Source organism: Talaromyces atroroseus (genome assembly GCF_001907595.1).
Source record: "Talaromyces atroroseus strain IBT 11181 chromosome Unknown scaffold_1, whole genome shotgun sequence".
Lineage (NCBI taxonomy): Eukaryota > Fungi > Ascomycota > Eurotiomycetes > Eurotiales > Trichocomaceae > Talaromyces > Talaromyces atroroseus.
The window spans coordinates 2,427,212-2,445,103 of record NW_017971433.1 but is presented as its reverse complement, the minus strand read 5'-3'; the positions used below and the strand labels follow the sequence as shown (position 1 = coordinate 2,445,103).

At 47.9% G+C, this 17,892-nt stretch overlaps 6 protein-coding genes across 6 annotated transcripts; 3 read left to right on the top strand and 3 right to left on the bottom strand.

Annotated features, from left to right (window-relative positions):
* Window positions 1-378: 378 nt before the first annotated feature.
* Window positions 379-2,325, top strand: UA08_01931 (hypothetical protein; the record flags this gene model as incomplete). The annotated part of the gene is made up of 4 exons (XM_020261650.1): window positions 379-630; window positions 738-1,791; window positions 1,854-2,035; window positions 2,113-2,325. 4 exons carry the CDS (start codon window positions 379-381, stop codon window positions 2,323-2,325), a joined length of 1,701 nt encoding a protein of 566 aa, XP_020123157.1.
* A 653-nt stretch (window positions 2,326-2,978) lies between these two features.
* UA08_01930 (40S ribosomal protein S4) lies at window positions 2,979-4,193 on the top strand (the record flags this gene model as incomplete). Its single annotated transcript, XM_020261649.1, has 5 exons — window positions 2,979-2,992; window positions 3,133-3,270; window positions 3,348-3,632; window positions 3,774-4,068; window positions 4,134-4,193. The coding sequence occupies 5 exons, from the start codon at window positions 2,979-2,981 to the stop codon at window positions 4,191-4,193; spliced, it is 792 nt and encodes a 263-aa protein (XP_020123156.1).
* A 2,679-nt stretch (window positions 4,194-6,872) lies between these two features.
* Window positions 6,873-8,616, bottom strand: UA08_01929 (hypothetical protein; the record flags this gene model as incomplete). The annotated part of the gene is made up of 3 exons (XM_020261648.1): window positions 6,873-7,172; window positions 7,236-7,727; window positions 7,792-8,616. The coding sequence occupies 3 exons, from the start codon at window positions 8,614-8,616 to the stop codon at window positions 6,873-6,875; spliced, it is 1,617 nt and encodes a 538-aa protein (XP_020123680.1).
* Window positions 8,617-13,484: 4,868 nt separating this feature from the next.
* UA08_01928 (hypothetical protein) lies at window positions 13,485-14,025 on the bottom strand (the record flags this gene model as incomplete). The annotated part of the gene is made up of 2 exons (XM_020261645.1): window positions 13,485-13,899; window positions 13,964-14,025. The coding sequence occupies 2 exons, from the start codon at window positions 14,023-14,025 to the stop codon at window positions 13,485-13,487; spliced, it is 477 nt and encodes a 158-aa protein (XP_020123681.1).
* A 121-nt stretch (window positions 14,026-14,146) lies between these two features.
* Window positions 14,147-16,434, top strand: UA08_01927 (hypothetical protein; the record flags this gene model as incomplete). The annotated part of the gene is made up of 2 exons (XM_020261644.1): window positions 14,147-14,343; window positions 14,397-16,434. The coding sequence occupies 2 exons, from the start codon at window positions 14,147-14,149 to the stop codon at window positions 16,432-16,434; spliced, it is 2,235 nt and encodes a 744-aa protein (XP_020123686.1).
* Window positions 16,435-16,934: 500 nt separating this feature from the next.
* Window positions 16,935-17,316, bottom strand: UA08_01926 (Sorting nexin-3; the record flags this gene model as incomplete). Its single annotated transcript, XM_020261643.1, has 2 exons — window positions 16,935-16,963; window positions 17,031-17,316. The coding sequence occupies 2 exons, from the start codon at window positions 17,314-17,316 to the stop codon at window positions 16,935-16,937; spliced, it is 315 nt and encodes a 104-aa protein (XP_020123687.1).
* Between the last annotated feature and the right edge of the window lie 576 nt (window positions 17,317-17,892).

The window sequence follows — 17,892 nt, the reverse complement described above, 5'->3', positions numbered from 1 at the left end:
CCGAGCCAGTCAGATCTCACACAGCAGTGTCATTGTCTAGCAAGTAGACCGCCCATTGTAAGCATGCGCTGAATATTTTAACTAGTTAGTTAAGTAACCAACCAACCAACCAAGTTAACTAGCTGAATAGTTAACTGCCTCTCGCTGAACAATAGCATCTGCTTCGGGTCTAGCTCCAAAGGCATCATCGGCATCTTGTCCGGGCTTCTTCTTCTCCCCCACGCCAGCAGCGCATAGAAACGTGGGAGCTCGCCACGACGATGCCCTTGAGGCGGACATATATTTATCCCTTCTTCTGCATGTCTCCTTCTCGTCCTCCTGTTATTGTTGTCCTTCCTGTAACGCAACAGACGGTCGTGTTTTTCATCGGAACAAAACATGAGAGCCGGATTTCCCCTCAGGCCCTTCTCCGCACTGTCCGGGGTTCGCGCCCACGCCCGCCCCACACCAGCGAAACTGCTGCAGACATGCCAGAGAGGAAGATGGAACAGCAGCAATGCCTCTGGTGCTTCAGAGAGCAAGGGGCAATTCTGGACGACCAGCCGTGCTCTGGCTCTAGCTGCAGTCGTCGGTTCAGGCGCTTTCGCCGCCGCGTACCAGCGAGGACCATCGCCGGCAACGGTAGCAGCGGTACCCCAAGCTCCCCGCTATGGAGACATCAAACAGTTTGAAAAGGCACTAGCCCCGACCTTTCTACGGACTACATGATTTACAAATGGGTTCTAACGTCTTGGTAGGCAATTGCCGAATTGCGAGCCGATTTGGGCGAAGATGCCATCAGCACGGACGACGACGATCTTCACGAGCACGGCTACTCCGAGTGGTCCACGGTGAATGCAGACAGGCTTCCTGTAGCGATTGCATACCCCAAGACTACAGAAGAGGTCTCCAAAATTGCCCAAGTTTGTTACAAGTACCGGATGCCCATGGTTCCGTACGCTGCAGGTTCCAGTTTGGAAGCCAACTTCTCCGCTCCCTTCGGTGGCATGACCATCGACTTCGCCTTTATGGACAGAGTCCTGGAATTACACAAAGATGATATGGATGTCGTGGTTCAGCCATCGATTCAATGGATGCAGCTGAACAATGAAATTGCGAGCTCCGGTCTCTTCTTCCCCGTTGATCCTGGCCCGTCGGCAAAGATTGGCGGTATGGTCGGTACCAACTGCAGTGGTACCAATGCCGTTCGGTACGGTACCATGAAGGATTGGGTTATCAATTTGACTGTAGTACTGGCGGATGGTCGGGTTATTAAAACGAGAAGACGACCGCGCAAGACCTCTGCCGGCTACAACTTGACCGGCATGTTTGTCGGCTCGGAAGGTACCTTGGGCATCGTGACTGAAGTTACCCTCAAGCTCGCCCCGATCCCTGATTTGATGCGTGTGGGCGTTGCAACTTTCCCTACAGTGCGAGATGCTGCTGCCGCGGCCATGCAGGTGATACACAGGTCTGTCCCCGTTCAGGCAGTGGAGATCATGGACGAGATTCAAATGAATGTCATCAATCGTGCCGGTGGGACTGGCCGGACATGGAAAGAAGAACCAACCCTATTTTTCAAGTTCTCTGGTACAACTGCCCAGGTTGCGGACAGCATTCAAGTCACCAAGAATATCGCGCAAAGCAACAAGTCGACGTCATTTGAATTCGCCAAGGACGAGCACGAAGCTCATTCACTCTGGTCGGCACGCAAGCAGTCTCTCTGGGCCTTCCTTGCGTTGCGCGAAGGTGAAGGCGACGTCTGGTCAACTGATGTTTCCGTCCCTCTGTCTCGACTTCCGGATTTGATAGGTGCGTGGTCAAAGCCTTTGTAATCCCGCGCTTGTCACAAGTTCGGTTACTGACCAACCCAGAAATATCCAAGAAGGAACTCCGAGAACTCGGCACTGTGGCTAGTATTATCGGACACATTGGCGACGGAAACTTCCACAGCAGTATCTTATATAATCGCAAAAATCGCGAGGAGACGGAGCGTGTAGAGAAAGTTGTTCACGATATGGTGGATCGGGCCATAGAAATGGAGGGTTCTTGCACGGTATGCTCAGCATGCTCTTTCTGCAGATGGTTTTACGTCGGAAATGAAATGAGAAAAGTTCGCTAATCCAGTAACAGGGTGAACACGGCGTCGGTCTGGGAAAGAAGGAGTTCCTTGTGAAAGAGCTAGGGCCCGACACAATCGACATCATGCGAAGCGTCAAGCGCGCTCTCGATCCGCACTGGTTGATGAATCCCGGCAAGATATTCGATTATTCCGAGGACATTCATGTCACCAACGCGGCCGATTTCGAGTCGGCGCGTCAATTTGGCGCAAAGAAGCACAAGTAGCGTCGTATCATGTTTTGTTTGAACCTTTTCGTTTTCAGCATATGAGGCAGGGGATTTTGGAGTTTCTGCTTTGCATGTATCCTGAGATATACCAGCATGGAACCTGCCGTATAGATTGTATATTGTGTATATGTACCGTACTCAATATCAAAAAGTACATGCTAGTCTTGTAACTAGTTAATAAATGAATGAAAACTTGAGAACAGAGCTCAAAGATTTTAGATTTAGTGATAGCAACGCCACTGCTTTCAAAACACGAGCAGGACAACGAGCAAATAACACTTTTCTCCATGTGTAGAGCAGTCATGCAGGAGATTGTCGTATTGAACCAAGATATGGTCGCGGCTCCTCAATTGGCTATGCAGTCAGCATTCGTTGTGTGCGAGAGAAATACATACCTTCACAGTCATATCGTAGAGCCAATCCGAGATTGTAAAAGAGAGAGGCGGCAAGACACGGCAGAAATAGAAGTTAATAAGCACACGTGATCCACACGCACCCTAAGCAGGCCTAATCGGGGCTAGCCGCGTCCACACGCTCCACTCGCTTAGCGAGAATTGTTTAGTTGACCCTTCGACGTCTGCAACTTCAGCTCTTCCCCTTCAGCGCGACATTTCGACAACTTCAACGGTAAAGTCGACAAAACCGTCAAGATGCCTCGTGGACCGTAAGTGACTCTCTCTCGATTGCTTTATTCTACACTCGTGTTTGGGTGAACGATGCACTGTGTGCTTCGTTGCTGAACAAGAAAAAGAAAATTCTTCACATCCCAACTGATTAATATGACTGACCAAACTTGTGATACAGTAAGAAGCACCAAAAGCGCTTGAGCGCCCCGGCGCACTGGCTCCTGGACAAAATGTCCGGAACCTATGCTCCTCGCGCCTCTGCCGGTCCTCACAAGCTCCGTGACTGCTTGCCTTTGATCGTGTTCATCCGCAACCGGTTCGTTTTTGACGCTTTTTTGACAACGGATAAAAGGAGAGACGGAAAACAAAAACTGACTTGTCGTGGTTGTATAGTCTCAAGTACGCCCTCAATGGCCGCGAGACCAAGGCTATCCTCATGCAGCGCCTCATCAAGGTCGACGGCAAGGTCCGCACCGATCCTACCTTCCCCGCCGGTTTCATGGACGTTATCACCATCGAGAAGACTGGCGAGAACTTCCGTCTTATCTACGACACCAAGGGTCGCTTCACTGTGCACCGCATCCAAGCCGAGGAGGCTGAGTACAAGCTCGGCAAGGTCAAGCGTGTTCAGCTCGGCAAAGGCGGGATCCCATTCTTGGTTACGCACGATGCGAGAACGTGAGTGCAAACTCCCACAAAGTTCTCTGCGTCATTCAGTCGTTGGACCAAGCTTTGGTTGATCGGCGGAGGACGAAAGAACTTTTCTGTAAGCTGTGATTCTGTGCGGGACAAAGTGGGCTAATTAGGAATTTTTTGCAGCATCCGCTACCCTGACCCTCTGATCAAGGTCAACGACACTGTCAAGATCGACCTTGCCACCGGCAAGATCACTGACTTCATCAAGTTCGACACTGGTGCTATTGCCATGGTTACCGGTGGTCGTAACATGGGTCGTGTTGGTGTCATCACCCACCGTGAGCGTCACGATGGTGGTTTCAACATTGTTCACATCAAGGACGCTGTTGACAACACATTCGCTACCCGTGAGTCCAACGTGTTCATCATTGGACAGGACAAGCCATGGATCTCGCTTCCCAAGGGCAAGGGTGTCAAGGTTGGTTTAACCCCTCTCCAACTATCTTCACTGCAGAATCATCAGCTAACTTGCATGTTTTCCAGCTCTCTATTGCTGAGGAGCGTGATCGCCGCCGTGCCTATGCTCTCGCCCAGGGTATCTAAGTTTACTCTAATAGAAGTCGTAGAGTGGTGTGGCAAATTAAAAAAATTTCAAAAATTAGCTTGAACATTCTGTTTTCAAGAAAATACCACGCAATTTGTTACCGAGAAACGAAACCAATTTCATCTTGGTTTAACAGATTGATGTTTTAAGAGGTCGGTTCATGGTGTTTTAAAAGAAGAACTTTGAATTGACGTTTTTAATGATAACCCCATTAAGTCACAGACAGTGACGTGACATGACACAATATAGTATTTCATTTGGTTCATCCGGTGATTTGGATATGTAATGTTCTTGATCAATCATCACGTAGTGTTTTGACAGTTCGTATTGCAAAGGGAACCCTAGGCCCTAGCCCTAATTCCATCGACTGCTAGACCTGGAGTGAGGTCAGCTTCGTTCCAGTACAACAAACCTAGAATTTTTTGTAGTAGGGAAACCTGCTATATGAGGTTCTACTCTAGGATTTGCGTCGGCCTGAGGCATAAGAGGAGGGAATGCCCCCATTCCCTCAAAAGAGATATACATCTTCTGATTCACAATTCCAGGGTATAGGCTGACCGCTCGGTCGTGGTTACTAATGGTAGAAATTCCTGATACTGTGCATGGGGAAGCCGCAGTATAGGTAGATATTAGATGAGACATTTCACGCTCCTACAATATTAGTATGTACGTGTAGATAGATTATGCACCTGAACGGCATGCCATACCGACAATGCCATTGTAATCATCAACCTTGGAATCGAATAAAACATACCCAGCTATTCGGGCTCTCGCATTAGGTACCTACCTGTGCCCGCATGCATACACACGCACTTCATACCTGGTATATTGAACAGATGCAAGGAATTTCTCATACCTGAATAGTAGATGCAGTAAGCCTAGTTTTATTATCCACCGAACTGCTCGAGTTCGTCTGATTTGATATCAACCGGGTAGTAGGTGGATGTTTTGGAATTCCGACTGAATTCCCTCGGAATATATGCTAGTACTCAGTGCACGAAAATTTGATTGGGTCAGATATCTCAATCCCCGGATAGTTTTGATTTGGCTTATTTAGGTATTTACTAGATATGGTTATGCATATGTAGGTCAGTATGAGTGACCAGGAGGGCGTCCGTCAAGACTTCCAAGCATCTACATGTCCAACGAGTTCTAGACTCCCGGTCAAGGACCAGGCCTGAGGAATGGAGTAACGTTTAACTAACTCCTGCATACATTGATGTATGGTACATATCTAATTATTGGATGACTTCAATAGATCAGCAATTTAAGCAAGCCACCTATGACCAATGGTATTTTACCAATCTCGCTAAATCAACGGTTTCAGACACAATATTCAGTTGAATTCAGCTGCCAAAATGCATCTATACTTGAAGTAACACTGCAATGGTGCCTGATTCCCTGCCTGACACATATCAAATACCGCAACTTGTCAAAGTGCATGCATGCATGCGTCTAACTGTTTGGGCCCAATGGCTTCGAAACACACCACCTTAGCTAACTGCATCTAGGGAAAATTAACGAATAGTAGAACACGGTCTGGAGCGCAGATTTTGTAGAAATAGTCCCGGAGTACACAGGGTAAGTATTATGATAAAAATATATATCCAAGTTAGGCGTTAGAATGCTTTGTTTGATTGAAGTGTATTTTCTTTCCTTTCTATGGCCAAAGATGGATTTAATAATTTCTTGTCTAGATGTGAGTCAGTTAGTAAGGGTTAGTCAAAACGATGACCTACTTAACTATATGCACCTAGGTAAATCCTTCGCCAATAAAAGAAACCGTTTATACACCATGTCATTGAGATCCTTTCAAATTGTCTAGGGTACCTGGATTTCAGATCTGCAAAAATTCATACCTACCTAGGCCAACCGGTTTCGTTTATTTAAATATATTGCTATAATACTAATGCATATAATAGGCAATTATCGCTCAGGGATGCAGTTCCAACCACGTTCAGCTGTAACCCGAGTAGGCATCCATGTCCCTGTGTAGACTGATACGTGCAGATCATGCGAATACGAGCTTAACAAATTCTGTAAAAAAAAAAAAAATAACCAGGCATTGATTTAATGGTCGGCTATATCGCATACGAAATAATTCAAGCTGACCGACGATTTCTCTCGTCTCACTGCATGTAGATAGGTCACTTCGCAATGTAAAGCCGGATAGGTTCAACGTGGAAATAAGAGATATATTTGAAATAATGAGAGAAAAAACAACCCCGAGCATGAAAATATCAAAAAAAAATAAAACGCCAGAATGTAGAGATTTGCATCTGGTCCCCGCTCTATATACAACGGTACCTAAATCAGGTAAATTGCTAAGCAAAAGTTCAATCAATTGTGAAGGCCAAACAAAACACCAGCTAAAATCGATATAAAATCTCATACATGTATGTATGCAGTCTGAAGGGTAGATGGGTAGCGAAATACTGAACAAGGGGAAAGAGAGCACAATGTTCCCCAGGAATAAGTTTCAGACAGACAGACAGACAGTTCAGATTAAAAGATAAACCAGAGTGACTCGCTTTACTCTCAAGGGTAGGATTCTAAGCGATCACGGATCAAGCTAGCTATTTTAGTGAAATAGTTAGTTATACATGATAGAAATGAATGGAAGGAAAAGCGACCGAAAAGTGCGAGAAAGACGAATAGAAATTGAGAGAAAAACCTGCTCATGTCGTTATGAACAACTCATCAAGAGCTGCCTTGCCGTGTTGTCGGTATTCGATGACATGTGGCAAGAGGAAAGGTATGCCCGGCGTAATCTTCATCGCCTGACGGTAGGCTGCGTAGTTATTGGATGAATCCAGCAGATATGACACACTGGCCGGCGCAAGCGAGAGTGCATTCGCCGTCTGGCCGTGCTGGTCGTTGTTGGGCGCAAGATTGCTCCAGAGGAACGACATGCTGATGCGGTTCAATCCCTGGATCAAGGCCAGTGTAGAATTGTAGTTGTGAAGACTATGCAGAATCTAACAAACAATAAATAAGCCAGTGAGTCAACTAATAGCTGCAGCTGAAGCAAATAGACTTACCTCGATGCATTCCTGTATCCACGGTACATGGTCTGGCAATGCAGTGCAACATTCCCACACAGCCACCACTAAATCACACCATCGAGTATGTAGAGCCTCAATGATCGGGCTCTGCTCGTTCATGAGCTGCTCGGGAGACAATTGAGAGAACATGGACTGATCAGCCCGGTTCAGTGAGCGAGCTAGTTCTGTTGCTGACAGGGACGCCAGCAAATTGTCCAGAAATGGTACTCTTGTGTCGAGTTTTTTGTACCAGTCCACGTTCGGCACGTGAATCTGGGTCTTTTGAAAGCGGATGGCAACAACGCTCAGCGTTTTCAGGGTTGATACCAAATTGGCCGGATACCGTTTGAATAACTCTTGTATTGGACCGACAATAAAATCGAGACTTGGTGTGTTGGTCTGTGGGATCTGGGCATCTTTGCCATTTTGGAACTGACTCAGACTGTGGACAACAGCTTTATGGGCAAGCGGGCTTTTCCCTCTAAGTAGCTGTATGGTTCATCATTAGCTTAAGTTGATTAAGATTAAAAAGGGACGAGAAGAAAAACAATACCTTTTCCACTTTGCGGTATTTGATTATGTCGTATTGATGTGCTTTTAAATGAGTCAAAAGAATAATGTATAGTGCATTATGCTGCAACAGGAACCAGTCGACTTCTGCAGCAGGAAACCCCAGCGAGCATCTCACCCATGCCTCAAACGGCACCGCTTTAAAATGCAGCTGACTCTCTGCTTCAATTTCTTGTGCAATAGTCGCTGGCTCGGGACCTCGAAGGTCCTGGGCTGGATGCCAACTCCAGGGAGGATTCACCGACATGGTGTTCTGAGATCTGCGGAGAATTTCGTCTATCTTCTGGGTCTGCGAAAGGGTATGGATGAAAGGTAACTCGTAAGGTTGTAAGACAGTAGCTAAAAATGTGTCAAGGAAGCTGGAATCCCGTCTCTGAAGAGCAGCACGAGGCTGGTTGCTGTCATGAAAAAGGCTGAATCGAATCACCAAACTGATTTGACGCACATCAAAACTCCACAGGATGGTGCGGGCATCATCCTCCCACCAGCGATAAGGAACGGAGAAGCGAGGGATTTCAGACGCAGTGCGAAATAGCAGAGGGTAGGAGTTGCTGTGTTGGGCAATGGGTTGTGCCATGTTGGTACTCGCATGCTCGCTCCCATCGCCGTGAGAGATTATTTCAGCAGACCCGAAAGGCGCTGAAGTACTTGTCGTTGCCGCCATAACGCTTCCAGATAGCTCGGGACCGAAGGGTGAGACAGGAGAATAGACTTGGGAAGAAGGTATGAGAGCTGTCTCGGCCAGAGGCGACACGGAAATTGTGGTTGGATGCACTGCCCACAAATCATCCGGAGCAGCCGTCATCATAATGGACAGCCGTTGAGGTGTCAGCCAAGCAAATCAGGATACAATAATGCACATCCGTCCTCTGATTGATGTATGGAGTCTACGATGAAAGAAGGGCTAGAAGGCCCATTGCGTCACCATTGGCTTACTGTCTGCAGCTCTATAGCATAGCCGGTCAATGCTGGAATTGCCAGTTCCTCGTGTAGCTGCGGTTGTCCGTGCCAGCGTCCGCCTTGGCTGTTATGTACATGTAGCAGTCAGTAGCTGTCCTGTACTTGTGTCTGGCGCAAGTCAAGTCAAGGCAAGGCGGCGAACTGCTAAAAAAGGGTTGTGCAGGCGTGATGGTGGTGGTGGTGGCGGTCCAGGTTCTGGGCGCTGTTTCGAATGAATGATATCGACTAGTCAATCAAAGGCTATGCGCTATCCAGAGCGGTGGCAGCCAGCTGCGCCTATCTTTAGGGAAATCGACGGTCCAGCGTCTGCTGGATGCACGGAGTGGAGGGGGTTGGATACGAAGGGAGCTGTCGAGGGCCCAGTCAGAGCAGCACGACCGTTTGCCACGCGCGCTGTGTTCCTGTGCGGTGGTCCCTGGTGCGGAGGCGAGACGGAAGAGGGGAGCTAGCTCTCTTTCTTTTTTTTCTTATTTCTCAATGTCTTTCCAGCGTTAACTGCCGAGGACGAGTACTCTGTGCCGGGACCAATCAAGGTTGATATAACAGGGAGCTTATCTGCTTAGTGTAGCCACTGAAGGCGCTCCACTGAACGGCAGTTGTTTGTATCACTTCACTATCCCAGAGGAGGTCACGATGGCCTACAAGGATAGGCAGAACAGCGTGCATGTTCACAATGGAAGAGGGGCGTGAGGGAGAGGGACTGACTTCGGTTTCCTTGGTGGAGCGGCAGTGTAGGTAGCATGCACAGTTCCAGGCCTAGTAAGCACTATCTGGCGTCTGCTAGCCATCTCCATCTGGACTGGGAACGGGAATCGGAACCTGGTTTCTGGATTCTAGCTAGTTCAACTGCTGGTATTGGTATTTGCCATTTGGTAACGAGTTTGTGGGCGATCGCAGGGATGCGGTTGGCGGCACAATATAATACGGTATGGTAAGCTATGTTCCCGGCGCGCTGGGACAAACTCTCTCTGGTGGGCCCGCGATACGGCACATTTACGATAATTACGATAGTTACGCTAGAAAAATACATCGCAGGATGTACCCCGGATGAGGGCGAGATACATACACAGCGATACCTGAATACTATTCCCAGTCAAGTAAGCAGTCTGTCAGTACGAAGGACACAGTAGTACGTATGTGCTACGTAAGATTTAAACTATTCGATACTCGCCATGCAGTTGCTAGTAAGCTAGGCCGATTCTGCCTGATTCGGGAAACGGTTTCATTTTTGCAGTGTTATACACAGACCCGCTGCCCCTCTCTCTCCCCCTGCCGTGGCCATTGCTAAGAACGGAATGAAATAAGATTCAGGGCTGAAAATTTCGCGATTGGGCTGATTCTGTCCCAATAATACGGCGGGGCGCGTAGGAAATATTCATCCGAGTTTTCTTTCTTATCTTCCTTTCTTAGTTCTGATTCACTTTGCTACCTAGGTAGAATTTAGTATTACTATCAGTATCGAGTAAGTCAGTCTCCGCGGAAACAGGTCATCGTCACCCACCCCTGCACAAAATATTAAGTAAGAAGGGAACGCCAATAATGAAAACCCTGGAAGCATAGAAAAGCGGTCAGGGCAAGAGAGAAGCATGGATCCTTGGACTTGCATTGTCGAAGGACAGACCGCCATTAGGAGGCGAAGTGCTTGTCCAGGAGAAACAACGAAGGGATCGGTGAACCCGGTCGTGCCGATAACAGTATTTTGTCGTCATACTGTACAATCGCTGCCTGGGATGGCGATGATGAGGTCAATCCATGTAACCGTAGAGCATGATGTATCATACAGATCAACGGCTTCTGTGTTTCAATTCCCTATTAACTTTTCGTCTCGTTAGAATTTTTGTAAGAAGACCCTCACTCGTTGGCAGTGCATACATTTCTTTCTTTCATAATTTTTTTTTTTTTTTTTTTCAATATTATTTTCCCACCTCGCTTCCTCGTCTGACACACGTGGCTGTCCTCGAAAGTCATTTATGCAAAAAAATGAAGGGGGAAAAAAGAGTTCCCAAATTCTGGCATCGATATGACAGGTCCAGTGTTTTAACATAGGGAGTAACTGCCGCATTGGTCAGTGATCACCAATCTGTCAGACTCAACTGTCTTGCTAGTTACTAGTTAAGGTCTCTATGAATCGAATGCGGATGGAAAGAAAGGGCCAAAAGGACAGGCATCGGGATGTAAACGTGTGAAAATCCGGTTGATCTTGATCTTATTGTGTTGTCATTTAGGATGTGTGCAGCAGATAACGTGTGAGATACCAAGAAACGGACAAGAATAAAAGCCCTGAATCATTTGACGTTTATCATGGCGTCCGAATGCCGCTACAGAGGAGAGATTTTCCCGCTGACTCCACCGGCGAGATCACAAAGACCGGAACTCTAGTGACTCTGTGAACTTGCTCTGATAATGATAATGATGCATCGGTTTTTGAGGCGAGGGAAGTAATGAATCTTAATGAGGTAGAAAAAGACGGAATTCTGGTACCGTAAGGGACGGACCGCATTTAGCCGGCATATCCCGGTACGTGCCGTAGCGTACCAAGAAATGCAAATTGGGTCGAAGACTCGGATTCAAATGCAACATTAACCACATTCTGACCATCCAGACTCTAGAGGACTACGGTAGTTGAAGGAGGAACAAAAACTGCCTCGAGCTTTGGCAATGCACGCACGCACGCACTTACCTCGGAAATTTTATCCAATCATCGCTACCCAGGGGACTCAGCATCAAAGCTCAGGAACAGGCTTAGCGGTGGCAAAGGCCAAAGACTAGTGTTTGAAATCTAAATTGATGGCAATCTATTCCCTTCGTTGGGTCTAGCACGGGTATTTCGGTACGCACTTCTCCGGTTGCAACCGGCCAGACCTTAAAATGGCATACCAGTACATATGTCTGTTTTCTCGATGTAAATACTACGTAACTTGTTGGTACCAACGCAGCTAATTTGCCTAGCGAGTCAGACGAGGATTGCGTAGAGTTTCATGAGAAATACAATGCCCATTACAGACTACGTATCGATCATGCCAACATCAAGGGCGTGGAGAACGGGCACTTCATAACTACGCAGTAGTAAGTGCGGAGTCCCGAGGGTTTCAAAACATACATGGATATCACCAGGCATCTCGCGAGAGCAGGATCAGCCAGCCATCTCACATAATCTGTAAGCCAGTACCTTAGTTACCTTCGTTAAATGTTTTGTATGCACATGAAGATATGTTGAGAGTGGATCATAGTTACGTATGGAGATACTACATACTCCGTACTAGTTAGCTACTCCGGAGCCAGTGCTCCGGAGTACCACGGATCAGTCGTTCCGTCTGAGTAAAAAGTTCAGAAATAACTACTACTACGTAATTCCAAGTAAGTTTAACTCTCTTTTAGTGCGCTCCCAGAAACTAAACTCGGTTGCTGGGACTCACCCCATGGGTCGAAGCACCGTCGACCCCTTTATTCGGGTCCTGTGATGCCCTGCTGATCGTCTCGACCTCTTTGGGTGGCAAATGATTGCTTGACGGTCACGGCGCCAGTTGTATTTCTTTTTTCTTGGGTAAATAAGCTTTCAAAGATTTGTCAGGCTGGATGCAGTATCTAGGCACGTAGCTAGATTAAGTTACAGCCAAATCCCGATCCCCCGCTGTTGTCATGGGCTAACGCATCTTTGAGGAGATACGTGCTCATGATAACTACGGAGAAAATAGTTAGCAAATAAGGCGGCGTAGTCAAATAACTAACTTTGACGCGATTAATAGTACGGACTATAAGACCCGAGTAAGTTCAAGTACTCCCTGTTTTTGCCTCACCTCGAAAAGCTGATCCCTCACATTTTCTATAATTCATATCCCCATTGACATGCATGCGCCCTTAACTATAGGAAAGAAAACTATAGAGTACACTCAAATGCACAATGAAAATTGCTGTCCGATACCCCCAGTTCTTTTCCTTCCTTCCTTTCTTTTGAAGAGAACCGATTTCTATAGCTGAATGCATGCACGAAGTGGACTAAAGGACTGTTAGCCCCTGTAACTGAGTATGTACGTATCCCGGTTATGGCAACCCTCGATCGCCGTTGCCTCCGTTGAGTAAAAGCCAATCGAGCGCCTCTTCACAAGTTGAGGGGGATATCCAGAAAACGTTGAGCTGTAGGTACTTGCAACGGTGCATAACTAGTATCTATCAAGCTCGCCACCTAGTTCGGGGTTCCTCGGATTCCGAAGGTGACTGCTTGGCATTCAAGCGTCCAAAACGTGTTTCTGTTGGCTGACAGCTGCTGTCGAGATCGATGCTAGCGAGAGACAGGGAAAACTGTGCGGTGTGAAGGCCAAGTCATCCTGTGCGTCAAGTGTTTTCAGTCGTGAAGCGGACATCAAACCGATCCCTGTCCTGTCTGTAACCCATTCAAGGCCTCACCAAATTAAATAAGAAAGCGTACGCCGTTCATCCGGTGTCTTACTGTTCGGGTCCAGTTCGTGCCTGCATTATTGACGAGGGTATTTCTCAGAATTATCGTTTTGTATGTTCAAGTTCATAGTTGATTATCAACATGTTGCGGTTTGTCCCATAGAAGACAGCCAGGGGTTACATACAATGGATCTCTGCAACGACCATCTCATAGTCATTTATATATACATCTGGATGAATTCCCGCTAGAAAGCACTTAGGCAATATGTAAAATAAAACCGGAGGAAACGGATCCGAAATGCAACAAAAGCACTCACCAGCTTAGTTTCCCTTTTTCGATTTCGAAGCTTTGGCACTCTTGGACCCAAACAAGCCTAACATATAGGCGACCCGATTCAGAAACAGGAATGCCGTGAATCCAATATTACCCCAGGCTACTGGTGACCAGGATGCGACATCAAAGTACAACTCGGGCCCCATCGCAGCGTACGTCGCGTACAGATGACCAAGGTCTGCAATCGCCAATGCTAAGACGGCGTTGCGCAGCACATGTGGCTCAGAAGTTCCATAGACAATGCCAACGCCGAGAAGACCGACAAGCCCGTAGATGTTGGCTAGCTGGTAGTTCAGAGCCAGAACACTGGGATGGTGAGGCAGTGCGGGGGGATGGGCGAGAGAGAACTGGCCGGCGATGAAGTTGTTTGTGTCAATAATGGGTGCGAGGGTGCCAGCAACCCTGCGATGAGTGGCCGATCAGTCCTCCCATCTCTGTAATGAAACGCAGTATATAGTATACTCACATGGAGATAGGCTCCACGACTGCAAAGAGGATGAATGGCCACGTGGGATATAGAGTCGGCATGTTTATGAAGGGACGACTATTGACCATGAGTACGGAGTGTGTACGTGGTGGAGGACGAAGAGGAAGGAGGACGGCGGCCCGTGCATTGGCCGAAAGGTGCACACCTCAGGCTCCCACCAAAATGAACCAACACCAACTAACAACAATTCACCAGACCACAACGGCAACATCAACAACAGACAGCAGTGCTCTTCTCTGTTGCGGCCAGATGGAAACCTTCCATCCGCTCTGTGATTCGAGCCTTATCCAGTCCCCTCCGGCACTCCCAATGTCCACTGTCCCACCACGCAGCCGATCTAATTCCCGCGGTCTAGAATCGTAAACCGAGAAATGCGGAAATCCGGGGATAACAATACTATTACCACGAGCAGCTTGTTGTCATCATCCCCTCCCAACGAGCCGTCCTTGCCCCAGATTCGCGATGTGCACTCGCAACTTCCGGCATTGCGGATTGCCCCATTGCGCCAGCCTGTTCCTCGTCGAATCTGGAGCACCGCCCCCCCCTTTCCTCTGAAACCCGAGATAACCGCTCACCCAGCGGCAGCCACAAATGCAAGCGCCGCATCTGGGGGCTCCAATCTGCCGGAGAGGCTTCCAACTCTCGAGGAATTTGTCCATGCGGCTCGCACTTCAGACACTGACCTTCGCTCAAGCGAGGGCAACCACCTCGACTCGAACGTTCTGCCTGGTCCTCCGAAGACCATCCTACCCGCCTTCATCAATCTCCAGACGGTCGAAAACCTACCATACCTATTCGAGGACCATAACAGTCTATCGAAGCGGCGCCGCATAGATGTATTGGGAGATCACTTTGCCAGTGAGCATCTCCAGCTCCCCGTCCCGCAGACGCAAAATGAAAAGAAGCCTCCCCCTTTTGGTCCATTCGCCATCTTGAATGGACTGAATGAGCCGCCGCCCAATGCAGCATTATTCCCTCCCATTGAACCGACCCTGCCGCCGATTCTGACGAGGCCTACGAATGAGCCACCCGAGTTCGCCATTTCCGAAAAGCAAACCGAGAGACACGCGGATAAACGAGAGCTGCGATTAGCAGAGCTTCTTGACCCAAACAGTCTGGAGAGACCTGCCGTTGATGATGCCGAGCAATGGAGGTTGGGCCAGGCTCCCATAAATCATCGAAATGAAAGTGCTGGACAACACTCGACAAACAAAGAGAGATCTTTGGCAAAATTTGGGGACACGAATGAGCCCCTGTCGCCCAAGACGCGTGGCCGCTCACGCAAGAATCTTCGAAAATGGACGGAACAAGAGACCACTGATCTGTTAAAAGGCGTGGTCAAATGTGGCATTGGAAACTGGACAGCTATTCTGCAACAACCGGAATTGAACTTCAACAAACGTAGTGCCGCCAATTTGAAAGACCGTTTCAGAGTCTGCTGTCCATGGGCTTACGGGGCGGCCGACCCAAATGAAGCAACGAAGCAAATACAAGACACCTTAGCCAACGCGTTGATGAAAGCCGAATCTTTGACCTCAGGGGCTGGTGGTAAAATTCTTTTGCCTGACCCAAGGCCCAAGGATAGTACAGTTTCTACAGAGCATGTTGACCCTACTGCATCCAAGTTGAACGATGCGTTAGCGTTGACGCGATCAAAGCAATCATCCTCCTCAACATCGGCATCCCCCTACTCTAACTCATCAAAATCTACGCCCAACCAGTCACTCAAATCCAAATCGACTCTATCGTCGTTGGGTATATCGGAACCATACTTTACAATCAAGTCCAAACGACGCTCGCGTCGGCCTTTCACACCGGCTGAAGACGAAGCTCTTCTCAAAGGCTACGCTGTCCACGGCTTTCAATGGACGCTTATTCAACAAGATCGACATTTGAATCTGTCGCATCGTAGGGCAACTGACCTGAGAGATAGGTTTAGAACCAAGTTTCCAAACGCCTACCGAGAAGGTGGAAGTGTTAGCGGTGGAAACATAGGATCACTACGACGCGAGACTAGCAACAAAAATAAACCGTCTCCGAGCGATAACCAGGGACGAGCCGCACCCTTAGTAAAGGATACCCAGCAGCCTATATCAATACCACCACTTCCTCCAGTACTCCCAAAGCCCCCATCCAGCACATACGAAAGCACGAAACAACCCGAAAAGAAACGCAAATCACCACCGGAGTCCTCCGGATTAGCATCGATAGGCTCGTTGCTGCAACCACCAGCACTACTTGGCCAGCCGAGCATGTCACTGGAGTCATCCGGTGCTGCTGCGACTGCTATAGGAGGGGGAGGACAAGGTCTAATATCGTCCTTCTCATCTAACTCGAGCCTGTTGGCAGCGGCTAACCACAACAGTGGCAGTTTCAACTCTGCTGCTACTAATAATACGTCGTGGGAGGACAACACACTTCCACCATTGAATTGGGATGACCTTAATTAAATGACTCATGATTGTTTTCGCTGAACTTTTTACATCTCTTTTTCGCTTGATGATCGTGTTTTAGAGTAAATTTAGGGTTGAATGAATACTTACGCTACTTGTTATTGCCGGCCTTTGAATTGTCTTCTTCTTTTTAACTTCTAGAAGGCTTTTAACTAGTCAATATCTGATGAATGAACACTCTCGAGTCACGGTTGTCTATATACCTAGAAATTCTCATCATGTTTAAGCTTGGCTGAATAGCTACATTCGTGAACAATATACGCTCATGATCAACACGAAATATGGCCCTGCAAGCCCGAAGTTTACTTTTAGAAAGAAGAAAAAAGAGACCAACTTAGTCGAATGGAGGCATAGCGGAGGGAAAAAAATTCAGCTTGGAACACCACCGGACAATTGAACATACAACCAAATGGCATGAAAAGAATGGGAACATCAATCATGTAATTACATGTCATTGCTTGCTAGACAGAAGAAGAAAGAACGATGCATTGTGTCATTCACCATGCATTCCGATCCCAGTTCGGGTCTGAGAAATAAAATCAAATAATTAGCTCTCCTTCTAAACACCAGGGGGAAAAAATAAGAGAGCTCACCCTGAATAAAACTCGCCAGCACTTTACTTCCTGTCTGCAGCAGAGGATGGCCAGCCACAATCTGCAGAAACCGCTGCAACCCTTCCCTTCTGTGCTCAATTACTTCGTCACTGAACCGGTTCGTGAACACTTTCCCTGGCAACGGCGGGATGGTGACACGGGACGACTCGCGCTCAAGGATGTCACGGAAATATTCAAAGTCTGAGTATCGGCGGCGAACGACAGAGTGTTTGAGTTTGAAGGCCGGGATGTTGGTTCGACATACAATTTCGTAGGATGTGTACATTGATCGCGATGTTCCGTGTGTTTGTGGGCTACGGACCTAATTGATGAGAGGCAGGTGCGTCAGATCGACTTTTAATTTGCACCTTTTCAATGCGATCATCATGCTTGCTGATATGAGAACAGGGCCTACCTCAATCTCGAGGAAATTCTCCGGCGGACCGTAGATTTCTTCAAAGGTCTGATGACGGGCATCCGGTATAGACTGCATGATGGCTTTCTGATATTGGATAGTTGAACGGCGAGGGCTGCAGATTGATCGCGTGCTGGTGCTTGCTAGTTTGGCAACTATTGGAGCGTGGACGTGAATGCTGCTCAGTAGCGACCGACGCCTTGCGCAAGTAGCAAGGATTGGCTTTCAATGAATACTGTACAATACACACAAGTCTGGATGCAGAAAGTTGCTGGCTCCTTGTGCCTGAGAAGGTATGTGAGTGGGTGAGCGTTGATGATGTTGTCGATGTCGTTGAGTCTCACTGATTGACTGCGAGGCCTATCGCATCCCAGCATGGCGGGGCATTCTAATCGCGCCAATCACGGTGCAGCATGTCGTGCACGGACCAGCCGTCTATCTATTGTA